Consider the following 24,784-nt stretch of genomic DNA (forward strand, 5'->3'; position numbering starts at 1 on the left):
GACTGCAAAGTTACAATAACACCCGTCGCCCTTGGCAACGGACCGCAAAATAACAACAACGGCTGTTAATTTTTTTGGCCCAATAGCCAGGTATAATGTCATTCTGATCGTATCTAGGAGTTCAAATAAAGGAATACACCCTTGAGCGAATTAAGTTGGGACTTAAAATCAACTATACAAGGTGTCCGGAAAGGTCATATTATAAATTCTAGAAGTTATAGAGAAGGCTAAAATAATGCTAGTAGTTCACGTAAAAGAAATTCCTAACGGCCTTTGTTACCAAGTTATTCGCTCTCAAAGTAAGAAGTTAAAAAAAGTATTTTTGCTGTAACTTTCAAAAAATTATCATGGTAACAGGGAAAGTTGGACGGTTTAAATAACTCATTGTCGTGAATATTTCCATACGTAAACAGATGTTTCATATGTCTTATACAGGGGAAGGCAAAATTCCTCATTTAGACTCATTCATTTTTTAGTGAGTTCACGTAATGAGTATTTTTTTCATAATTTTCCTAAAAAAAGGTGTACCTTGCTTTAAACGATATCTTGTACCGTTTTAGAGAAAATTGCACTTTATTATCAACATGCGCCATATGTGCCAACGATTTGCAATTAAATAAAATTATTGTAAAAAATGCTACAGTTAAAGTTATCAAAAATGTTCATGTCAACAATGTTCAATGTCATCAACATTAGTTTATTTAATATCAATATCAGAGTTTAGCAACGAGGAGTATGCAGATATTTAATGTTCGAACTTGCTGGGTAATGCTGTCGAAGCTGCTGTGTCGCAGTCCAAGATGCTCATATTGGACATTCTTGATAACTTTGGCTGCAATACGTACAATTTTTCACAATAAGCTGTTATTTTATTTGATTTAAAATTGTTGGCTTGTATGATGCATGTTGATAATAAAATGCGATTTTCTGGAAAACGATACGAAATATCGATTAAAGCATGGCATACCTTCTTTGTAGGAAAGTTATGAAAAATCTAGCTATGAAAAAAATATTGATTCCATCGACTCGCTAAAAAAATGAATGAGTTTAAATAAGAAGTTTTGACTTCCTCTGTATAAGGAAGGCATATAAAACATCTGTTTACATATGGAAATATGCGCGACAATGATTTATTTAAACCACCCAACTTTCATTGTTAACACGATAATTTTTTGAAAGTTACAGCAAAAATATTTTTTTAACTTCTTTGAGAGCGAATAACTGGATAACGAAGGCCGCTAGAAATTTCTTTTATATGAAGTACTAGCGTTACCTTCTCTATAAACCCTAGAATTTATGACATCACCTTTTCAGACACTCTGCATAAAACTTCGGTTGCGGACGTAATGTTCTTCTTTCGATAGTCTACTAAATGAATACAACAATTCCTAGATCACTTTTTAACATTAATCATTATGCATTTATTCAGTCGAGGAAAGCTATTTTTAGTATGCAAATTAGTACCGGTGGGTTTTGAAAACAGTAAAAGGTTTACCACAGGAGGGGTACAATCCCAGCTGACCAGGGTTCTGTATTGCAGTTGATGCAACCGGTACTGAACCGTAGGTCAGGCTTTTGCTGGTTTCATACTTGTTGGCACTCATCAGAGGCAGTCGCCTTGTGGACGTCTTTGCTGAGAAGACATGCTGGCATTCAAATACAAGGTGTCTTATATTCCATGAGTTTTAGGGGGTGCCTCAATTAGTATTGAAGCTATAGCTTTTGCAATGCTGTAATCGATTTTTTTGACGAGAAAGTGTCAGTGACAAAAAAATTGCCGCAATTTTGCTTTCATTGATACAGGGTGGTTTTAAAAAGTCTGCACTTTTTGGGGTTCCTTCGTTAATGTATTTGTCTAATAAGATATCGAGGAAGTTAAAAAGAATTCTGATGAGTTTTTGCCGTAAAATCTGGAGACGTACTTCCTTTTGTTCTGCACCATACAGTTCAGCTACAATTAGATACAAGTATAACTTTTTAAATGGGAGGCCCTATATTACGATATATTTTGAATCATCTCTTTAATACCTTTGAGAATTTTTAATAATAATAAATTCATTTTTAAAATAAGTGAAAAAATGCTTATTCATTTTTTTGAAAACTACTGCCTGAAAACTACTGCCACTACTGCCTGTTCAAAATACCTACTAATATGCAGGATATTTCAATTTTTGCTATTTAAAAAGTCATAATTATAGTTAATTGCTGCTAAATTGCAATTTACGTAAATTGAGCGTAAATTAAATCCGAAAGGCAAAAAAGCGACATGCCTTGACTCATAACATTAATAGTGACGTTTTATTTGACATTAATTTCCCTGGCAACAACGAAGAAAACAACAATAGGCATGATGACGACATTGTAACCCATTAGCTTACTAGGTAAATAATGAACTAAGTACGTGTCATTATTAACTTGTTATTCAACTATTAGAAAAACAGCGATGAAACAGTCATTCAATACATGACATGAAGGTGTTTTTACAGCTAGTAGAAGCATATGGTTTTATTTTCTAAAAAATCCATTTTTGTATTAGTTATTTGTTCTATAAAACGAGAAAGTAACATATTTACTGTCGCAGCAATATTCATGGGTCAATCGGAGACTAAGCTATAAAGGGACACGCGGCAAGACGAGGACGATCTAAGGGCCGCGTCTTCGACTCACCTATGAAGTAAGCTCGTTTTTCCCCACTGATGGTGACTGATCCATTTTTCCAGGATTCAACATTTTATTATCAAAATTGACGCATGACGTACTTTCATATTTCTTCTCCGGCTATACGAGTTTTAAATTTATTTCGTAATTACTTCCCATTTTAATTTATTCTTAAACTTCAAGTACCTATACGTCTTTACCCTCAATCCAATATTAATACCTAGAAGCTTCTTATAACGGCTTCCCAAATTATCTGCTGTTTTATTAATTTCAAAGCTTCCAAAAAGGGCCTGTTATCCGCTTTGAGAAATATACACGCCTTCTAAAAATCCCTTCAGAATTAATAAATTATTTTTAAGGGTATTTTCCTGAGACCTAAGTTTAAAACGGGACCCTATTAGGGCTTTGCATTATGAAGTATTGGTGCCAATTTGTTTTGGAAACGCAGGTACTTGTCGAGGATGATTAAAGGCGCTTTCCTTAATCGGTCGTTAAGGGGTTAGCTATGGATAACAATAAAATCGTGTTTGTCACATAAAATATTTACTAAAGCACGAAGTTGTCATCGGAAAGCTGATCAAACCGAGTTACTACCCACAAACTTTTCGATTTGCATAAAGCTGTGGCTTTCCGTCAAATGGACTGATGTTGTGGAGGACGCGATTCACTTTCGCCCCAAAAAAAGTGGCAGCCTGTTTGCAATTTACACCTCACTTTCTCCCATTTTTTTCACACGAATTTAAGGGCAAAGAGGGGGGCGAAACTTTAAGGATACACATTAAGACAACGTTATTCCCACTTGAAAACGAATTGATTTCATACCCTTTATCACAAACAGAACTTCAAGTTTAAGCCAATTAAAGTATTTACCTAAGCAGCAAGGGAGCAAGGGTCAACTGCCTAAACCACAATCCGCAAATATGCCCCCAAGGTCTATGTGAGGGTGTAATTAGAGCTTATCCACTATCCCTTTCCGGCCCTCCTGCTTTATCTCTCTCAGACTGTTTGTAAACTGACACTTGACACCAGATAAAGTTGATCCCTTGTGGCTGTCTCGTATCAACATGTATCAACATCTATAATGGGTCATAGCGGACACTACACGTAATGAACTTTATTTTCGTGTAAATCCAAAAAAATTTGCTGCGCAACTCCTTTTAGCAGTTTTGCCGCGCTGCATTAGCCACAATAGCACTTGGGCGGTTAAGAGTGTATCGGGGAGTAATAAGACCATTATACCAACTTACGGTAAGCCCGATGTTGCAGACCCGCATCGAAAGAATGCATTACAGCTCTCAGGGCAAGTCGTTAAACTGGGGATGCGATAAATTCCACTCGAGGTAATTTCAGTTTAACTGCGAAGTGCAGACAATAGAAAAAGCTTTGCCAAAATATTTGCATGCCGACGAGTAGAGCGACCAACCCACGCTAAAGAGGTGAGATTATAATCCTTGGACGCAAAACAGGGAAACGCGTTCACGTCATTTTAGTACGTGATTATGTCAAGGCGCGTCGCTTTAATTCATCTCTGCCACTCTAATAAATTGTAGGTTTTGAGGGAAAAGGAAATCCGGATAATAAGTGGGCACGGAAATGCTGTTAAAATAGCTTGCGTATGTCGATATGAGCGATGCTTGATGAGGAGCATGAGATTTGAGGATGAAGGCATAGATTACTCCTGCCAGATGCAGAATCTCCTGCAGCGATTTCGGCCGGCGATTGTCAAATTGGTATGTTCTTTCATCGTTCCACGCGTGGGGTTAAATGAGGATAAACATGCCAATTTAGGGTACTAAACGTATACCACTCGTTAGCCGAAATCGCCTCTAATGATTTGCCTATTTTCAGTTTTCGAGCCTCGCTGCGGAGACGGAAATTGTCATCATTCAATTCGAATTTTAAAAGAGAATTATAAAGTTGGCACGTTGAACTTGAATCCTGCGCCAATGCTTGATGTGACGGGCACCTTTTGACTATGAGCTATTCTTCAACTATGAAGAAGAGCCAGGAATATGAGGGAGAATTTTCCTACAAAAACCGTTCCATCAAGTAATTTTTTTAATTATAACTATGACATTTTTCACAATAATAATCAACGAAAAACTTGTTTCTGTCACAGTTTTGCTCACACTCAGAAGATGGCAAAGTAGTCCGGCGCTTCCAAAGTAGCCGCTAGTCGCAACAATACGTCTTTGCACTCGTTACGTAATAAAATTAGGCCTGTACACGCTATGTTTGCCATAGTCTTGATGAAATCTAAAAATTATATCTTATTCTTATCGAATTTAATCACAAGGGATGGATGATCATTAAAAAAACTTCAGATTAACAGATGAATTTACCCAAAACATGTCTCTGACGCTGCAATGCCTCGTGGCTGATTTATTTTTATGGTCACTCCTTTTACAGCATGCCCATTATATCTTCAAAATCGATAGAGGCCAATCCGAGGAACTGAAGTGCGGGTCTTTGAAACCACCAATTTTCTATAATTTAATATTTTAACTTAATTAATTAACATGGGCCATTATTTCGGCGCAACAGCCGTTCCAAAATCTATTAACTTAAGTCGTTCAGATTTTGATGGTTTAATTATACGCCGAAGCTGTTTTGATTGATTTGATGTTTGCGGTTGAACAAAGATTGAATAATAATTAGTGGTGCCTGGCGATATTGAAGAATAGTTGTTTGTTTACGTACATAGTATTTGATGAAGTTCATTATTCAATTTAGGAAAATGAAAAATGATTTATAGTAAGTTGTGAAACTCCCTTAGCGCAGCCAGTTTGTTAGGCACCGCGCAAGCGCATTAGGAGGAAGAAAGTTAATCCCATCATTAGGGAAGAAACATATTCAATAGAGAAAATATTATGTACTATATGGGATCGTAAAACACCTTCACAACATATAGTATAGTCTTCGCTACGATAGCATTCCAGCATACTTTATAAGGCTTAAGTCACTGGATAGTTTTTATACCGATGTAGTTTTTATACAACACTTATACATCTCCAAGAAAACTAGAAATTGATAAAAAAGCCTTAATCTTCCAAAACCTCGAAATAGCCCGAGGCACAACTGACCGACCCACCCCTTAACAAAATTAATGCGTAAACTTCTTGCCACTAGAGATGTAACCCAAACATTACGCCACTCTAGAGGTAATGGTACTTGAAACGTCAAACATTCCTCTCTCTTTCTGTTGCAGTGCCACCGGATATCATAAACAACGACACAAGTGGGGACGTGTCGGTCTCAGAGGGTGACAATGCCACCCTTTGGTGCAAAGCCACCGGCCATCCCACCCCCAGAATAGTGTGGAAACGAGAGGATGGCCAATCGATTATACTTAGGAAGAGCTCAAGAGAATTAACTAAAGGTAATAGCGTGTCGCTTTTGCTAATTTGTAAATGTGATTGCCCCTGTATACACGCCACCAGTGCTATTTATAGCTATAATTTGCGGATTTTTATGTGTTGGAGGAGTGTCTGGGCGATGGCTATTAATTGGGGATGCGCTTTGATTAGATGTGACAGTTTTACATAGTAACAGGTACAAACGTGGTTAAATGAAAGAAAAGTTTCGCGTTGAGGGAGTTTCACCCTCCTACGGATTTGCAAAATTAATTTCATTTTTCAGTGATTTGGAAAAAAAAAACAAATTTCCGATTTTTGAAAAAAAATTTTTCCCGAGTTGCGACAAGAGATAAATTGAAGCTAAGACCACTTTTTCATTGCAGCTTTTCATAAGCTTCAACATGACAACTTGGCGTCATATGACATTTCGTTTGTCAAGAACGCTCGTCAACTTTTTTTTCCTAAATACGGCTCTGGTAAGTTTTTCGTCGATTTTAAGACGACTTTTTGTTGCAAATGCACTAATATGTTTAAACACGATACAAATTATGCAATATTTCTGCAAGGAAAACCCCAAATATAATGCTGTCCAATAAGGGGCGTCAAAATCATTAGTTTCCAAAGAGCAATTTTCCACCATTTTTTCTCTGGAGACCAAATCACTCTAATTTATAAAATATGTCCCTTTCTCTTAGTCTGGACGACCTTAAACGGGCGGCCATCGGCTATCGGAAAAAGAATTCTGGTCGTTAACATCCAGGGATAAAATTGTAGAACGTTTTTAGGTCCACTATCGCAAATCCAGGGATATAAATCTACATGAGATTGCGAAAAGGAGTTGCTAACATGGAAATTTGGTCAGTTGCGTTAGACTGTTACCGAAAATGGGTTTTAAGGACCGTTTCAAACAAAAAGACATTCAGGTTGTTGCTCGAAAATCAGCTGCCTCAGTGATTTCAAGGACTTAAAGCCAAATTGAATTAAAACTTACAACTCAAAGTTGATGTTATTATAAGGATATGTTATTTTTAATTAAACGGTAGAGACCGTTTCAAAACATGGTAGAGATGAAAAATAAACTTCATGTGAGCATTATTAAATTGAGGTATAAATTCCACGTGGGCTAGGTATAACATAACCGCTGTGCATTTCACGCTGTTTCGGTTCAAATTTATTATTAAGTTACGAGTTTTTGTCCTGCATCTACTAAATTACCAGTTTAGAGAAACACCAATTTGCCATCTTACAGGGAAAATTCAGAATTAAAACTTCTGGTTAATTTTGCGACGAGCGTTTATTTGTGCTTTATATCCCGAAACAATTTTTTATTGCCCTTTCTCAAGATGAAAAGCTCTTAAATGGGCAATTCACATTTCCGGCATGGCACTACGAGAAAAACTAAGCCAGAGATGTATTTAATTAAAAATCCCATTTTCTTCCATTAGAACCGTGTACATTGTCGGCGTTTCCTTTTGTTTTGGATGGGAGCAGCAATAGAAAAATTCCAACTAGATCTACGAAATTTAATTAAACTCTGGCGAATTGTATACGCTTCGTTTGTATCCAGAACAAGTATTAAATGTATCTGTTCTCAGGTTCTTTTCAACTCGTACGCTACGAATCTTTTTAACGTGGAAACTCTCTCCTCCATTAACGGTTTATCGCACGTTTTTCTCTCAACCTATTAAAGTAAAAAGCTATAAATACCACTTTTTATACGAAGAATAATTATTTGCAACACACAGACCTGGAACCTTCTATTGAAATTAAAATGTATGTACAGCGGGGTTCTTTACATTTAGACCAATTCTCGTGAGGTCGAAAGTGACTTATTCCCGACAAGAGACTTGATAGTTTGCCTAAAAAACTTTAAGGTCACTAAAATCCTCCAGTATTAAGGTCATAGCTTTAAAAGATATTGTAACAGTGATATCGCCTTATATCGTCCGCATTTCCAGTTTCAGTGCACATAAATATTTCAAATTCCATGGAATGAAAAATTTCACATACCGAAACAACATTAACATTCATTAATATTTCAATAAGTATCTTTCCATTATTTATACCGTCCATTACCTAATGATTTGACCTAAAATTGGCATTTACTGTTGGTCAGAGAGTTAGGACCGCTGACTAATTATTTATTTGCCAAATATACTGCCAGTAACAATTATGATTAATAATGGATATAATATGCTGAATATAAACTCCAATTTATGATTTCAAACAGTTCATAAACCTCTTATTAATATTTTAATATAGTTCGTATGAATCATGATTTACAAATAATTGATACACAGTGTGTTCCAGGATAAATGTAACAAGAGGACGAATGGACCACAAATTTTTGAATTCTTGAATGGTGTTTGGGGGTCGAGTCCTGCTTATAAAACTATAGTATACCAAAAATGAGTTGATTCCGTGTTATACAGGGTGTTTTACAAACAAATTTGTAAAAATTATCACCAACAAAGTGTCTTTATTTGTCGAGATATGAAAAAATTCGACTAAAAAAAGTTGTTCAGAATGCAATCTTACATCTCCGTAATAAATTTCGGGAACATAAAAGTATTTTTCGAAAAATACATTTTCTTTGAGTTGTACAACAAACACCACATAAACATTATAACAAATAATAAATATCAAATTTATAAACAAACTAGTTAGCAACTGTTGGGAAAATACCCAACATCTTCACCTAATAATAAATTTCTTTCTTTGCCAACGTAAACCCTTCTTAATCACCCTTAAGGGCAGTGTTTACATTATCAAAATGCATACACATTCCACACTCTTCCCACGCTCATAACTCTTCTCACCCATCATTTTTCTCACACCTTCATGGCACCGTATTGATAAGCAATCCTTTCCCCTGCACTAATAATTCACACTAATTGGTATGACTATGAAGTGGTAAAAATATATATGGATAAGATAAGGTTCATATTCGGTGGGAAAATTAAGTTTTTGAGTTGGTCTAAAACAGTCTCATATAGTCTTTCTCACAACACGCAACGCCTCTTCAACACCTCTCCAACTTTCTTTTTATACTCCTACAGCCTCAGTAGGACCTCAATACGGCTCTCAATTAAAACATAACATTTGCCCTGTCCCAAAAAACTCCCGATCGTCAAAGGTTCTTGATAATCGGTGGTCGCTTGGGGTTTTCTAGTTTACCCTAATTTTACACTTCGTTATGACCTTTCTCACCCGTGCAATAGTGTTGGACAGTCAGTAAAATAAAAAATAAGTGTTTTGTTATCAAGTGTGTTTTGTTCTACATTGGTTCAGCGTCAAATAAGCTGTGGTCCTTCGAATAACAATAAGATCGAAACGAAAGAGATACAGTTCACCTCGGCACTGCCAATCAACTGTGCCCCCCTTGTGTTTGGGGTGAGACAGCAAGCAAAACGCAAACTTGCCCCGATCAGCAACAGGTTTACCATTTTGTAATAATAACTTATTCAATGTCACCGCCACACACATCCGCACATCTTTCGATCTTTCCTCTAAATTCCTTAAAACTGTTTTGAATATGGTCCAACGTTCAAAGAGTTCATAGCATTTGTAATTTTTTGTTGCAATATTACTGCATCGTTAGGAAGTGGTTCAACATAAACCACGTATTTTAAGTCGACCCCATAAAAAGAAGTCAAATGTTGAAAGGTCTGGGGATCTCGGCGGCCCCTTAATTGGTCCACTCCGGGTAATCCAATATTCTCCAAAGTTTAAATTCAACCACTGATTAACTGCTTTTGTGGAGTGACAAGAGCAACCTGCATGTTAAAAATGCAGTAGAGACATATTTCTCAAATTATTTATTTTATAATGTTTGAGCGGTGTTTGTTGTATGATTAAAAATAATTTTTTTTTTTTTAAATACTTTTATATTCCTGAAATTTAGTGCGTAGATGTAAGATTGCATTTTAAACAGCTTTTTTTAGTCGCATTTTTTCGTATCTTGAAAAATAAGGGCACCTTATTGGTGATTATTTTTGGAAATTTGTTTATAAAACACCCTGTATAACACGAAATCAATTCATGTTTTGTATACTATAGTTTTACAAGCAGGACTCGACCCCTAAACATTATTGAAAAATTCAAATATTTTTGGTCTATTTGTCCTCTTGTTACATCTATTCTGGGACACACTGTACGCATATATTGGGGTGAAATTAATTCCATTTCCATGTTGGAACCTTAAGAGAATGCGCGATTTATCGCTTCTTTAACGCAAGCCGTATGACGTACCCTCAAACGATCTTCAGGGTGTTTCATAGTAGCATGTCAAAAATTCAGGCGTGAATCAAATATTTAACGAAGGAAAGTATTAATGACGTCTACTAATATTCGGGGAATAACAACTCGTGAGCGTAGCGAACGCCTTAATAGAGGTAGGGATTGTTATTATGATAAAAAATACTAAAATTAGTAAGAAAAAAAAACAATAAAAATATAAACTTTTCAATTTAGAAGTTACTCCACTTACTCCAGTCCAATCCAGATTTGCCCCTTGGTCGAAATTGAAGGCTCTTAATGCCAAAAATGAAGATATATATTAAAGAAGCGTATTAACACTGTGGATGGAAGTGGCATATTAAATATCACGTTCCAACTAAACTGATGTTTTCCAAATGGGATTTTAACCCGTAGGAACGTATTTAGCCATTTAATACGCGAATAGAACTGTTTATGGAACAGAAACATGTATCTGTTACAACGGAACAATTAATCTGACATGGAAATAGTGGCGCAAATTAAATTATCGATTTAGAATTGTTCGAGCTACGACCAACAGAACACAATAATTAATATGGCTTAATATTGTAGAGCCATCGCCAACTGTCTGGAATCCTTTTTGTCGGTGGTTACCATGGTCGTAATTCAGCTGCATGTGATGGTTAGTACTACGTAATTCCCTCCGTTTTTCGGCTGTGTTAAACTGTACAATACGTCTGTCTGTACCTCTTGTCGACATAAAACTCTTCTGGTTAAAGATATAATTTTCGCGTTAAGAGTGTATGAATAAGTATTCAAAGCTGTTGATTTATTGCAGAAGACACGTATAATGGAACGAGTTTACACTTTTGGAGATTAGAGAGGAGGCAGATGGGTGCTTACCTCTGTATTGCCAGCAACGATGTACCTCCAGCTGTCAGTAAAAGGATAGCTCTCAATGTGAATTGTAAGTAAGCTGTTAGGAATAATATTATACAGGGTGTTCAAGGAACATGGGTACAAGTAAGCATAGCGCGCAAGCGAATAGAAGAATAAAGCGATTCAGCGCAACCTGCCTTATATTGGGTTGGCAATTAAATTCGTTCGGTTTTCTTTCCGTATAAGTTTCATGCTGATTTGCTTTTTTTTTCTGAATGCTATCAAGCAAATCAAATAAACACATGCAAAATCAAATTTCTCTTATATTTTCTACGAACTTTGGTTTGGCTATCATAAGTATCGTACATATAGTGTAGCGGTGAACATGGAAAGAAGTAACGTGCATTTTCGTCACATTTTGTTTTATTATTTTAAAAAAGGCAAACGAGCCGCCGATGTTCATAAAAAGATATGCCGTGTGTATGGAAATGGTGCCTTAACAGAACGTATATGTCAAAAGTGGTTTGCCAAATTCCGTTCTGGAGATTTTGATATCGACGATGCATCTCGTTCCGGTCGTCCAACTGAGATTAACTCAAGTGACGTAAAAGCTATAGTCGACAGTGATCCATCCCAATCGGTAAGAGAGATTGCCACAAAATTGAATATATCTCATACAAGCGTAGAAAAACACTTGCATCAGTTAGGATACGTTTCTCGACTCAATGTTTGGGTACCGCATCAATTAACCGAGGCTAACTTGATCACCCGAATATCCATTTGCGATTCGTTGCGGAAGCGCCAAGAAAGCGATCCATTTTTGAAACAAATGGTGACAGGTGATGAAAAGTGGATCATTTACGAAAATGTTAAGCGCAAAAGATCATGGGGACACAGCAGCCAGCCACCACAAACGACCTCGAAAGTGGGATTGCATCCGAAGAAAATAATGCTCTCCGTATGGTGGGACTTTAAGGGCATTATTTATTACGAGTTACTACCATCTGGAAAAACAATAGATTCAACCCTATACTGTTCCCAATTAACGAAATTGAAAGAAGCTGTTCGCACAAAGCGGCCAGAATTGGCAAATCGCAAGGGTGTTGTCTTCCATCATGACAACGCTAGGCCTCACACATCTTTGACCACGCGGAACAAATTACTCGAGTTTGGCTGGGACGTTTTGGCTCATCCTCCTTATTCACCGGACCTTGCTCCTTCCGATTTTCATTTATTTCGGTCGCTGCAGAATTCAATGAAAGGAAAAACCTTCAAAGATGAAGATGCAGTTAAAAACCACCTTGATCGTTTTTTTGCCGATAAGCCACAGTCATTCTATGAACGCGGCATAATGAAGTTGGTAGAGAGATGGCAAGAGGTTATCAATAAAGATGGTCAATATATAATTGATTAAAATTTGTTTTGCATATAAAAAAAATATGTTTTATTCCAAACTAAAAAACTGAACGAATTTAATTGCCAACCCAATAGAAAAGTTACCTGTTTTCATTGTGCGAGGAGTCAAAGTAATTTTTTGACACCCTGTTTATCAAAAAATGTAATTTTGCGCTTAAGCCGAATTTAGGTAAGTCATGACGCTTTGACAGGGAGAATATGTGGGTGAAAGTTTGGTGAATACCACCCTGTATCCTCATTAGATGGATACCACCCTGTATAAATTTGAATAAATTTTGTCGTTTTTTCTTTAATTGTCTAACATTTTTTTGAGCACTTTACAAGAGTGTTTCTAAAAATGTGGGGAATGTCCCGAAATGAAAAGTTCTTGTCAAAAGATTGTACTTATGCTTATAAATTCTTCTCCAAAAACTTACCCTTACGGAAAGACAGCTCTTCAAAATTTGATAGCAAAAATATTATATTCTAAATAATTTTTCTTTCAGTTGATGAAATTTAATGAATTTATTTCAAAATGATAGGTTTATTTTTAACAATTTTAACACAAAGATGTTGTTTACTTTGACATCTAGGCAATAGAGGAAAAAACACGCGCAAAATTCCATTACTTTTGTAAAATACGCCCTTTGACAAAATGGTGTTTCTCTGAAAAATTATTCGGTTTACGGGCATCAACCAAGAGTACCTTTTACTTCTTAGGTATGCCGTAAATCTAATAAACCACATAACAATAAAAAAACCCAAGGCCTTAAACGTTTAGAGATAAAGAAGTTGAGGGTAGCCTCCTCTCTGCCTCCCTGAAGATGTAGAAAGCACTGTTAGGTCCTATTTCATTAACCTGAGTATGATACACGAGTAACCCAAAATTCATTAAATTTCATTAACTGGGAGAAAAGTCATTTAGAAAATATCATTTTCGCCATCAAATTTTGAAGAACCATATTTCCGTAAAGGCAATTTTTTGAAAAAGAAATTATACCAGGTATACCGGTATGAAATGAGCGTCAGGATATAAATGTCTCGATATAGGGCATTTGTTGTAAACAAACCTTTTTTTTTTGTTTACTTGGTTGGTATACAAACTGACAAACATATTTAGTACAAATCAAATCCTTGAACAAATAACACTATATTATTTCATTGTGCCAAAAATGTCGAATTTTGTATCACAAAATGATGATTTGCGGAAAGCATTAATTTTTTGCTTTCATTTGAAAAAAAGTGCTGCAGAGTCGCATCGAATGCTTGTCGAGGCATATGATGATTATGCTTTATCAGAAGCAACATGCAAAAGATGGTTTCAACGATTCAGAAATAACAATTTTGATATGCAAAACGTAGAACGTGGCAGACCACCAAAAAAGTTTGAAGACGCCGAACTGCAATCAATATTGGATGAAGATGACACTTTAAGTCAAAAACAAATGGCAGAAATGTTAAATGTTGCACAACAAACAATTTCTGATCGTTTAAAAGCTATGGGAAAGATCCAAAAATGTGGAAAATGGGTGCCGCATGAATTGAATGAAAGACAGATGGAGAACCGAAAAAACACCAGTGAAATTTTGCTTTAAAGGCACGAAAGAAAATCAGTTTTGCATCGAATTGTTACTGGAGATGAAAAATGGATTTATTTTCAAAATCCTAAACGAAAAAAATCATGGGTTGATCCGGGACAACCATCAACATCGACTGCAAAACCTGATCGATTCGGCAAGAAGGCAATGCTGTGTGTTTGGTGGGATCAGAAAGGTGTGGTGCACCACGAGCTTTTAAAACCTGGTGAAACCGTTAATACTGTTCGCTACCGACAACAATTGATTAATTTAAACAATGCGTTGATCGAAAAACGATCAGAATGGGCCAGAAGACACGGGAAGGTAATTTTGCTCCGTGACAACGCACCTCCACACAAAGCAACACCGGTTCAGGATACCATCAAAACACTTGGCTGGGAGTTGCTACCCCATCCGCCGTATTCGCCAGACTTGGCTCCTTCGGACTACCATTTGTTTTCATCGATGGAACACGCATTGGCTGAGCAGTACTTCGATTCCTACGAAAAAGTAGAAAATTGGGTGTCTAATTGATTTGATGCCAAAGAGGCACATTTCATTGGCGTGGTATCCATAAATTGCTAGAAAGGTGGTCAAAATGTGTAGAAAACAATGGTCAATATTTTGAATCAATTTTCTTTTTCTTTCCTTGTTAAAATTGGTGTTTTATTTTCACTAAATAGCGCTCACTTCATACCGGTAGACCTGGTAAGCATAAGTACAATCTTTTCACATTTTCGGAAATACCCTGTATAAGCTGGACTAAATATACAAAGTGACAAAAAAGTGTTCGGACTTTTGCTCTGAGAAGTTTTTAGCGTTTATATTGTCAAGTACGGCTATTTTTTATGTTTTTATTGAGTTCTACGTATAATTTAATTCTGTAATGTACATTAGTTATGTGCCTGGTTTCAGTTGTTCTAGCGTCGTGCCTCGTAAAATAAACGTGTCACTGTAGTAGAGTTATACAAGAGGGGAAAGAAAACGGCCGACATTGTTTCCGCGACTAGTTTCAAGGAATGAGCTTTCCACGTCGTGGTAAAACGTTACAAAGAGACGGGAAAACAGCAGATCGTCCTCGTAGCAGCCGTCCAACAACCGCCGCGACTCCAGAAAACAACCGCGCGGGTTCGTCAAAATCCTGAACGTTCAATTCGCAAAATGGCGAAGGCGCTCAGAATCAGTCGAGATAACGTCCGACACTTTGTAAAGAAAATTCTGACACTACAGAATTACAAAATCGCTCGCATTTATTTCTTCAACGAAACAACGAAGGCGAAGTAACTGGTAAATTCTCGCCAAATTAACGGTGAACGACTAGAGAAGGTACTCTTCACCGACGAAAATATTTTCACGCTTGAACCGATCCACAACAGCCACAAATCTTTGCCAGGTACCGCAGAAGGACCGACAGAAGGCCATCGATGCAAAGATAATTGGTCACAGCCATTTTCCAATGTCGGAGATGGTCTGCACCGACACATGCACCGCCGGAAACCCCTTTTTTATATATGTATATGTCAGAAATGTCCTAACTCGTAGAGAAACAAAAACACAAGTTTAGGCGGTACTTCTTTATTTCTCCAGAATCGGGAATCGAATGAATCCCTTTTTGATGCGTGAGAGTCACCCCAGGTGCATCTGCTTTTCTTCCAAAAGCCTGTCACCATACTTTTTACATTCTTCCCACGCTTACATCCCTTAATCATCTTATTCGCACCTCCATATGTTTTTAGGCGAGATGATAAACAGACCTTTATCTTTTACCACGAGTGATCTATTTTGACTAACACAAGTTTAGTCCATTTCTAATTTACAATGGGGCACCAGTAGGTGCCTGTGACATTCCGCACATGTCCAAGGATAAGTTACAATATTATGGGACAACATGTTTTTTGCATTTACATTAAATAGGTTGATAAGTAATCCCATATGGCTTTCTTTATGAAAGCTCACATATATATTTTTCATATATGTACAATTTTTTTGTATTTAATGTTATTGATATTGATTCAGTAAATATAATAAATATAATTTAATGATAATTGGTTAGTTCAGGTTAATTGGTTAGTTTATACAGTATTTTGGCACTAATTTATACTTAACAAAAAGTACGAAAGGTTTTATGTCACTCTGTCTACCTTCCTACAACAAAATGTAATTATACAATGAAGTTCGCAAACTTGTTTTATCTGCTGATACATTGGCCATTCATCCTCAAACACGTCTGCAGTCTATTGGGGATGCCCAACAATAAATTGGGTGCATACTTTTCAGTTACTACTTCCCATAATTCTAAAACCGCTGCTGCTAATTGAATTTTAGTACGAGGCGCTTTTCGCTCGACCTCAATTTTCATTAGTCCCCATATGTTTTCTATCGCACTTAAGTCCAGAAAGGAAAAAAGAAACAAATATTTATGTTAAAATGTTTCTGGCATTTGGCCCATTTTAAGAATAGCTTTTTCTTGCACAAATTAAATTACCTTCCTATGAACCAAAACCAGCTACGATAGATTTTCTCTTAGACAACTTAATATTCTAGGCGCACCAAATGTATAAAAAAGTATAAGCAACTTCAATATATTAAATGGGACACTCTGTATATAATTTTAATTTAATTAGCCTATTTCTGGATTAACAAAACTCTCATTTAATACTTTTACTTAATACTTTCAGCAGACTTTAAAGTATCGTTATTGATTGGTTATTATGAAAATTAGTTGATTACTCCAACACGGGCGGCAAAGGACTTCCCGCATCCGTTCCCTGGCCCACTTTAATCGACCAAGAAGCGCCTCAAATCCCTATATTTATACCCGAATAACAGTCACAGCGAATAACAAATTATTATTTTCAGTTGCTCCAGTAATTAAAGTGCCAAATCAACTGCTAGGAGCCCCTCTGAATACTGACGTCCAGCTAGAATGCTATGTAGAAGCCTTCCCCAACACCATCAACTACTGGGTCAAAAATAGAGGGGAGATGCTCTTGAACGGGTAAGAAAAACGCACTTAAATTTCGTCATCTGAATGCAATAACTAGATAACTTGAGGAATATATAGGGTGTTCGATTTATCATCCATATGCGATTTTCTCGAAAACCAAGAATTTAATTTAAAAAATGTTCGAATAAAGTTTGTTTGGGATAAAGGAGCGTTTCTTTTGACTATTTTTCTTAAAAAAACTGTCAGAAGGCCTTTTCAAGGTCATCTACATTTTTTCTAATGGAAACCCTTTTTTTTATCAAAAATTGATACATTATTAAAAACTGAAAAACATTGGTCTGAAAAAATTTTCGATTCAAAGCTTTTTAGCTAGTTTATTCAAAGAAATAATCAAACATTAAGTCAAGCATGGACCAACAAAAAAGTTTTCTAATCCAATAAATGTTCGAAATTCTATTCATTAAAATTTATAAGTTTACAAATTGCCTTAAAAGTTTTTTTGAACAAATTGTTTCAATAAAAAATAACCGATAATATAAAATTTGATTGATAAGAGTTAGTAAATAAATAAAATATTCAAATCATTGTAGCAGGTGAGAGGTGTTTTTTGAATTGTTTGTAACCAAGAAGTGTTTGAAAAAAAATGGCACATTTTTCATTACAAGAAAAAATTGAAGTGATCCTTATTTATGGAGAAAGTGGTCGCGATATTTCAAGAACATTAACAATATACACTGAATGATTTCTAAAAAAGATTGTGCCATCAATGTTTACATTCAAAAGACTGGTGAGGCAATTTGAAAAGAATGGGAATGTTGATAAACAAAAAAAAACTTAAAAACGCCGTAACTAGTAAAGACAATGAAATCAATATTCAGGCTGCTATTGTTTACAATCCAGAAATTAGTATTCGAAAAATTTCATCAAATTCAGAGTACTGCAGAACACTGTTTTTCGCATTTTACATCGTCATAAATTAAAACCATATCGTATTTTCCTACATCAGGAACTTCACAGCGAAGATTTTCGAAATCGTATTTTGTTTCGTCAATGGGCTCAAAGACAAATAATTCATAACTCAAACTTTTCTATGTTAGTTTTGTTCTCTGACGAATAAACTTTTACTATTATTATTATTATTATATTTACTATTACATTGACATTACATGGTCAAATTAATCGCCACAATATACATTACTGGTCTGTAGACAATCCTAAAAATGAATAAAGCAGGTTGAGCATCAGCATTCATCGTCTTTAAACATGTGGTGTGGAATCATAGAAATAAATTTAATTGGACCATATTTTATTGATGGGATCTTGAACGAGGAAAAATATCAACGATTTTTAAGGCGAAAATTGCTCGTTTTACTTGGAGAGCTAAACTTTGAATTGCGACGTTCCATGTAGTTTCAACACAACGGTTGCCCAGCGTATTTCTTTAGGGGTGCCCGACAAATTCGTGATCATGATTATTCAGAACGTAGGATTGGACGCAGTGGTCCTATTAACTGGCTGGCAAGATCGCCAAACTTGACATCTCTAGATTTTTTTTATGGAGATATTTGAAGGATAAAGTTTACAGACATATTCCAACAACCCCAAAAAATATAAAAAAGAGGATTAGGCAAGCTACTTGAAAAATTAGTACTCAAACATTATTATGTGTTCATGAATCTTTTAAAAAACGTATTATAAAGTGTATTGAAGTTAGTGGAAGAAATTGTGAACATTTATTGGATCGGAAAACTTTTATGTTGTTGTTCCATGATTTACTTAATTTTTAATTATTTCTTTGAATAAACTACCTAAAAAAGCTTTAAATCGAAAATGTTTTCAAATAAATATTTTTCAGTTTGTTTGCAATGCTAAAATGATTGTTATTACCAATTTTAAGTTAATTATCTTTACGAAAAACGGAGAAATTTATGAAAGTCGAAAAAAATCTGAAACTTCAACACTTTATAAATTAAAATGGAAGCAATTTAGGACATGCCTTTATACGAAGTTTTTATCTTAAAATAAGCTTGTGATTCACCCATTTCATTTTTTATCATGCATTAAAAAACACCCTGTAGATATGAGAAGTGAGTAAATAACTACATGACTAAAAAAACCACACAATTTGAGTTACCTATTTCTCACATTCAAGTGACGATTTATAGTCTTAACGTAAAATTTCAAAATTTTAATAGCAGAATAGAACCCCCAATAAAATACAGACACAAATGTTACTTGTTAAATTGCATTTAACAGCCTTGCTTTGGATAGTTTATTTTTGCCTTGAGACCAAGGGTGTCACGAAATTACATTATTTGTTTTTCTTGCTTCCAATTTTAAGAACCGTTTTCGTTGACCCTCGGAACATTAATTTTATTTGCTAAGGGCGTAAAACTATATTTAACGCCTAGTCATGCTAAATAGTTGTTTTTGCGCCAAACGCGCAAAACGCAGCATTTACACTCACATCAGAAAATTTAAACACTTTACTTCACCGAACTAAAATAATTAAAAGTCAATATAAATGGATTTCTGGGGATTTCTACGCCCTCGGGCATGAAAGGGCCTTAAATGTATTTTTGGTTCATAGGCAAAGGGTGTCACACAAGTTTGGCCCCATATTAATATACTTCACAGGTATTGGAAAATTTTTAAAATGGAGCGGTCTTTTTGTTAACATTTTTAATCCGACTTAATAAATAATTTAACAGAAACTCTATAGAAATAACTAACTTGAGCTGACCAACAACCGTATGATTATCGATAATTTTTACGGGGGTAATATCCCAGAGTTCTTAAAAGAAAATAAGGCCTGAATGTATTATACAAATTGGACAAAAATACATAACATCGAAAATAATGTAATTTCATGATAAGTACTACATTAGGGAATTTTTGTATTTTTCGGTCAAAGTTTTATTACCCACGAAATGTTGCGGGATTGTTTGCGCTCCAATTTATGGGGTCCAGTAAAACAAAACTAATTAGGTAATGGTAAAACGATCACGTCTAGCCTTATTTGCATATATTAGAGTCAATTTCGCTCAAAACACCCGCTACGGTAAATCAAATAACACATTCTAAAGTAGGCAACTTAATTCAAACTTAATCTAACTTCCAGACTCGTACCAAAAGCAAATAGCTCGGAAGCTACTTTCGCCCTTGTAGAGGTTAGACAAACTTATATTATTTAACAATTATTGAGGGATTACCCAGGCTGAAGTTATAATCTCCTTAAGCATCTCCAACTATTTATCTTACGTATAATTATTCAGCAGGTGCGCGCCCTCCAGTGTTTATCTCTATCTCGTTCTGGATGATGATTCTGCTCAACAAATACGGGTCGACTCTATAGTGAACTTTGGCTTAATTTTCATGTGAAAGTCAGTCTGTGGTTTATGAGGGAGGATTTACATATGTTTATAATTCGAAACCTGTCAGATCAACAGGGTGCCTTGTTGGGCCAGTGAATATTACAAATTCTTTCCCTTAAGGATTGTCGCAGAAGATAAGTTGGGGAACCACATGCTTATTTTTTGATAAAACACCGATAGCCTCTTGTGTAAGTGAGACTTAAGCTGTGTTGAAATTAAGCATTAGCTCACTTGAGTCTTCCCATAAAAATAGCGTTGTTGTAACAAATGAAGCTAATTTGACAGCAGCGCATTTGTCACGCGAGGGCTCAAGTGAGCCGAAGCTTAAGTTGAGCATAGCTCAAGGCCCACTTGGGCCATCGGGTCCAAAAGTTCCTTAATGTCGCGCTAGCTTCCAAAATATAATTCTTCAGGTAATTTTATCAAAAAAAAATTTTACTGAACATATAGTATGTTTCAGTTCGTTACTTAAAAAAATCCGTATTTTTTAAAAGAACATTCGATTTAATTTTTTTTAATATGTTGCACTTAAAGAGCTCTACTCAATGATGTGCATTTTTTTCATTTAGGCCCATTACGTGGCCTGCTATGGCATAAAATGTAACTCCAAAAATGACAAAATCGCATTAGGCATTTTTTAATGGAAAAAACTAATTGTTCAATCGATTTAACCATGCTTCAAAACCCTTCATACCAATTTTCAAAGCCCCATTTTAAACAGAGTGTGTATAATTTAGATACAAATTTCAAAAAATTCCAATGTTCGCGAACACCCTGTACTAACAGGATAAGATATTTTAGTGACATTTTTCTTCTTTCGTTAGAGATTGGTAAGAGATTCGGTAGAGGCTTTGAAATTGCGCTATTTTTATTAGCCTAATTAATACAGAGCGTTTGTAATAAAAAATCAAATTTAAGGAAATATCGATTTTTTTTAATAAAAGAAATGAAACTGAACGTAACAACAAACAACAAAATAACTAAATATCTCTAAATATTCGTGTTTTCTATTATTCTTTCTTCAACTTGAATACATTTTTCTAATTTTCTTTAGCAATGACTCATTACCTTAGCGAGTTCCTGTTGCGAAATTAACTCGGGTTCTTCTGTTATTCTCTGCTTAAATTGTTCCACATTATTTGGTATTGTACGATACACATTTTCTTTCAAGTTTTCCCAAAGATAATAATCCATGAGCGTCTAATCTAGCCCCGGCGGTGGCCACTTAATTTCTTGACTATAGTGCCTAATCCACTTTCTCGAAAATTTTTCATCAAGCAAGTTTTTAACTATTACTGCAGTATTAACAAACACACCATCCATTTGAAAAATTATGTCGACGCGTCTTGCAATTGGCAGATCTTCTAAGGCATCCCGAAAATCCGTACTTAAAAAATTGAAAAAATTTTGTCTTTTAGAATTAATAATCCAGTTAAGGTTTACTTTTGACCAGAATCTACAATTTTGTGAAAATACAACTCCATTTGTAGTGAATGTTGCTTTGTCAGTAAATAGTATTTTATTTAAGAAATTGCCGCCATTTAGATAATTTTTTTGCCACCACAGAGCGTATTCCATTTGAGAATTTTCATCACCATTTTCTAAAGTGTGTAAAAATATTTTAAAAAATGTAAAAAATTAAATTAAAAAATTGTTTTAAATATTTTTATATATATACAGGGTGTTTTTTTTTTGGTGTGCCTACCATTGCTATCTCCGAAACGGTGAGAGTTACAACTTCGATTAAATTAGACTAAATTGGCCCCTTATGGAGCTTATTAAGGAAACCGCTGCAAGATTGCCACATTTTCGGTAGTTTCCTAGATATTTGAAAAAGTATGAAAATGGTCCAAATATGATATATATATATAATATATATATAATCCCGATATGGCTCCAATGCATTTTTCTATTTGGAGAATAATTAAAGACAAAGTTTATAAAACCCCACCAGAAAATATTGACGACTTAAAAAACAAAATTATCTTTGTGTGTCAAAGCATTACACCCAGAACACTTAGAAGCATTCAGAAAAAACGAATAAATAATGAACGGTTATGTCTAAGTGAGAATGGGAGACACTTTGAACATTTAGGATAATTATAGGTTAATAAGTAAGAGTATGTAGTGTAGTTTAAAAAGGTAAATAAAAAATAGTCTGATGATAAATTATGCGGGTTGAAACGTTAATAAATGTAAACATATTATACATGAGTCTGTCAGGAATAAAAAGCGCTTTCGAAATATGAAATAAAAATTCCAGGTCCGTATTTAAAATAATGAAGTTGATACCGATTACTTAGTTACTAAAAGCTGTACAATGACGTTCGATATGTCGTTTTGTAGAGAGTAAAAAGTGTGAAACTTTGTAATTTAAACTTCTTTTCTGCAATAAATAGTATACGAAATACGAGGGATTGAAGTTTTGGACCATTTTCATACTTTTTCAAATATCTAGGAAACTACTGAAAATGTGGCAACCTTGCAGCGGTTTCCTTAATCAGCTCCATAAGGAGCCAATTTAGTGTAATTTAATCGAAGTTGTAACTCTCACTGTTTAGGAGATAGCAATGGTACGCACACCAAAAAAAAAACACCCTGTATATCAAATTCCTTGCTACATTCCTATCTCCCAAAGTATAGTAAACACTGGATGAAGTTGTATACAGGGTGAATTCACAACTTGTCGGGGAAACTTCAACCACGTATGCGCTGTTACATAATAAGTTCAAATGGACTTTTTTAATAAATATCAATTCTAATGAAAATCCTACAAGTAGCGAGATAGACAATAATAATAGTTTATTTATTATATTAGACTCATTCATCCATTTGACTATAATAAAATTAGCACTTCACGCACAAATTAACAAAAAAGTGGAAAAATGGTTTATGTTTTTCTATCCTGATAAGAGAGTAACAATACCCAACGTTTTATCATGATTTTTATGCCCTGTTAGGAAAACAGTCAATTTGTAGTAATTTCAATAAGAAAGTGTTCTTTAGTCAAAGTTAATTTTTCTAAAATATTTATTAGTAAAAATGGCTTATGTGTACTCCAATGAGAAACTAATGGACATGATCTTAATGTACGAAGATTTGAGGCAAAAATTGCGAACGGCTTCTCATCTGTATGCCCTGTGAATTCCCAATAGGCGCTTATGAAAACTCGATACATTTTTAGACTTGTATAACTTGGACGTGATACAGGAGATTTGCGTTCCAAATGTGGACAAGAAAGGGGTTGGTTTTAAAGCTTTAAGCTGAGCTTCAACTTTTAAACATCGTAGAAGAAAATCCCCAGATAAGCATAGGGCAATTAGCTTGACAGGTTCCTGAAGTGTCATATTCAACAGCGTGATGCATATTACATGAACCACGCTGAAGCTTTCCTTCAAGGCAATGAACATAATTTTGAACAATTTTTAAAATATAGAATAAATAAAATTTTATTATGGTTTATCTCGTTACCTATAGGCCTTTCATTAAACATTTTTTGGCAAACGGACTTCTTCTGTAACAGTGCATATGTGATTGAAATTTGTTGGATAAGTTGTAAAGCACTCTGTATATATGTTCTTTTCGAAAATTCCTCCTATATAGGAAAAAAAATAAAGAAATTTGATTCCCTTTGTCCAATAGGCTGAGGTCAAAAATTGAGTTCGTAACGCCCATATTACTCTCTTTCTATTTCGACTCGCTATGAAATGCAGATGATTTTCCCCTGTGTAAACTAACGTGTGTATAAAGTCAAAAATCCATATTTCTGGCTGTTTAGTCGAATGATTGAGATTAAAAATTTAGCGCATTCCTAATAAATCTTGATATTAGCCGAATATTTAACCTCACTCATTTGTCAAATTAGACAACTGTCACTGTCCTTAATTCATGGGAAGAAACATCTGTCTTTTTTGACAAACCAAGATTTTTAACAAGTTGGAATAATTTGTATATGAGATATTCTTAAAATTTAGAGCCAAATTCAAAAACACAAAAATACGTTTCTTTATTTCCATTTAACTCAGTGTAACTCTATTGCCCATTTCGAGATCTCTATGCTGGACATCCTTATCTTGAACGCACTGTATAATAAATTTGTTTCGAAATAAGTATCAGTAGTAAAAGTTTTATAAGTGAATTTATCATTGATTCAAATTTACGAAACGCTAGATAAACCTTTCTTTAACTTTGTATAAAAATTCTGTGAAAGTCAGAAAGCAACATCGATTTCCAGTTTTATTTAATCTATTAAAAGGTTTTTTAGGTAGTCGTACATTAAACAATATTGGCAAAAAAGGGAGTGTAAAGCACTGTTGGCAAACATCAATGGTGTATCAACCCAGATAATGAAAAGCACACATTTTGTTGATATGAGGGTGA

General features: G+C 35.0%; 1 protein-coding gene across 1 annotated transcript in view; it reads left to right on the top strand.

Moving 5' to 3' along the window:
• LOC136412633 (lachesin-like) overlaps positions 1–24,784 on the top strand; it is a 204,739-nt gene that overhangs the window by 170,757 nt on the left and 9,198 nt on the right. Inside the window, exons 5-7 of the mRNA XM_066395764.1 lie at positions 5,867–6,037; positions 11,071–11,199; positions 16,943–17,081. Of these exons, the coding sequence (XP_066251861.1) occupies positions 5,867–6,037; positions 11,071–11,199; positions 16,943–17,081 (439 nt within the window). The remainder of the gene's footprint in view (positions 1–5,866; positions 6,038–11,070; positions 11,200–16,942; positions 17,082–24,784) is intronic.

This window comes from Euwallacea similis, chromosome 12 (genome assembly GCF_039881205.1).
Source record: "Euwallacea similis isolate ESF13 chromosome 12, ESF131.1, whole genome shotgun sequence".
Classification (NCBI taxonomy): domain Eukaryota; kingdom Metazoa; phylum Arthropoda; class Insecta; order Coleoptera; family Curculionidae; genus Euwallacea; species Euwallacea similis.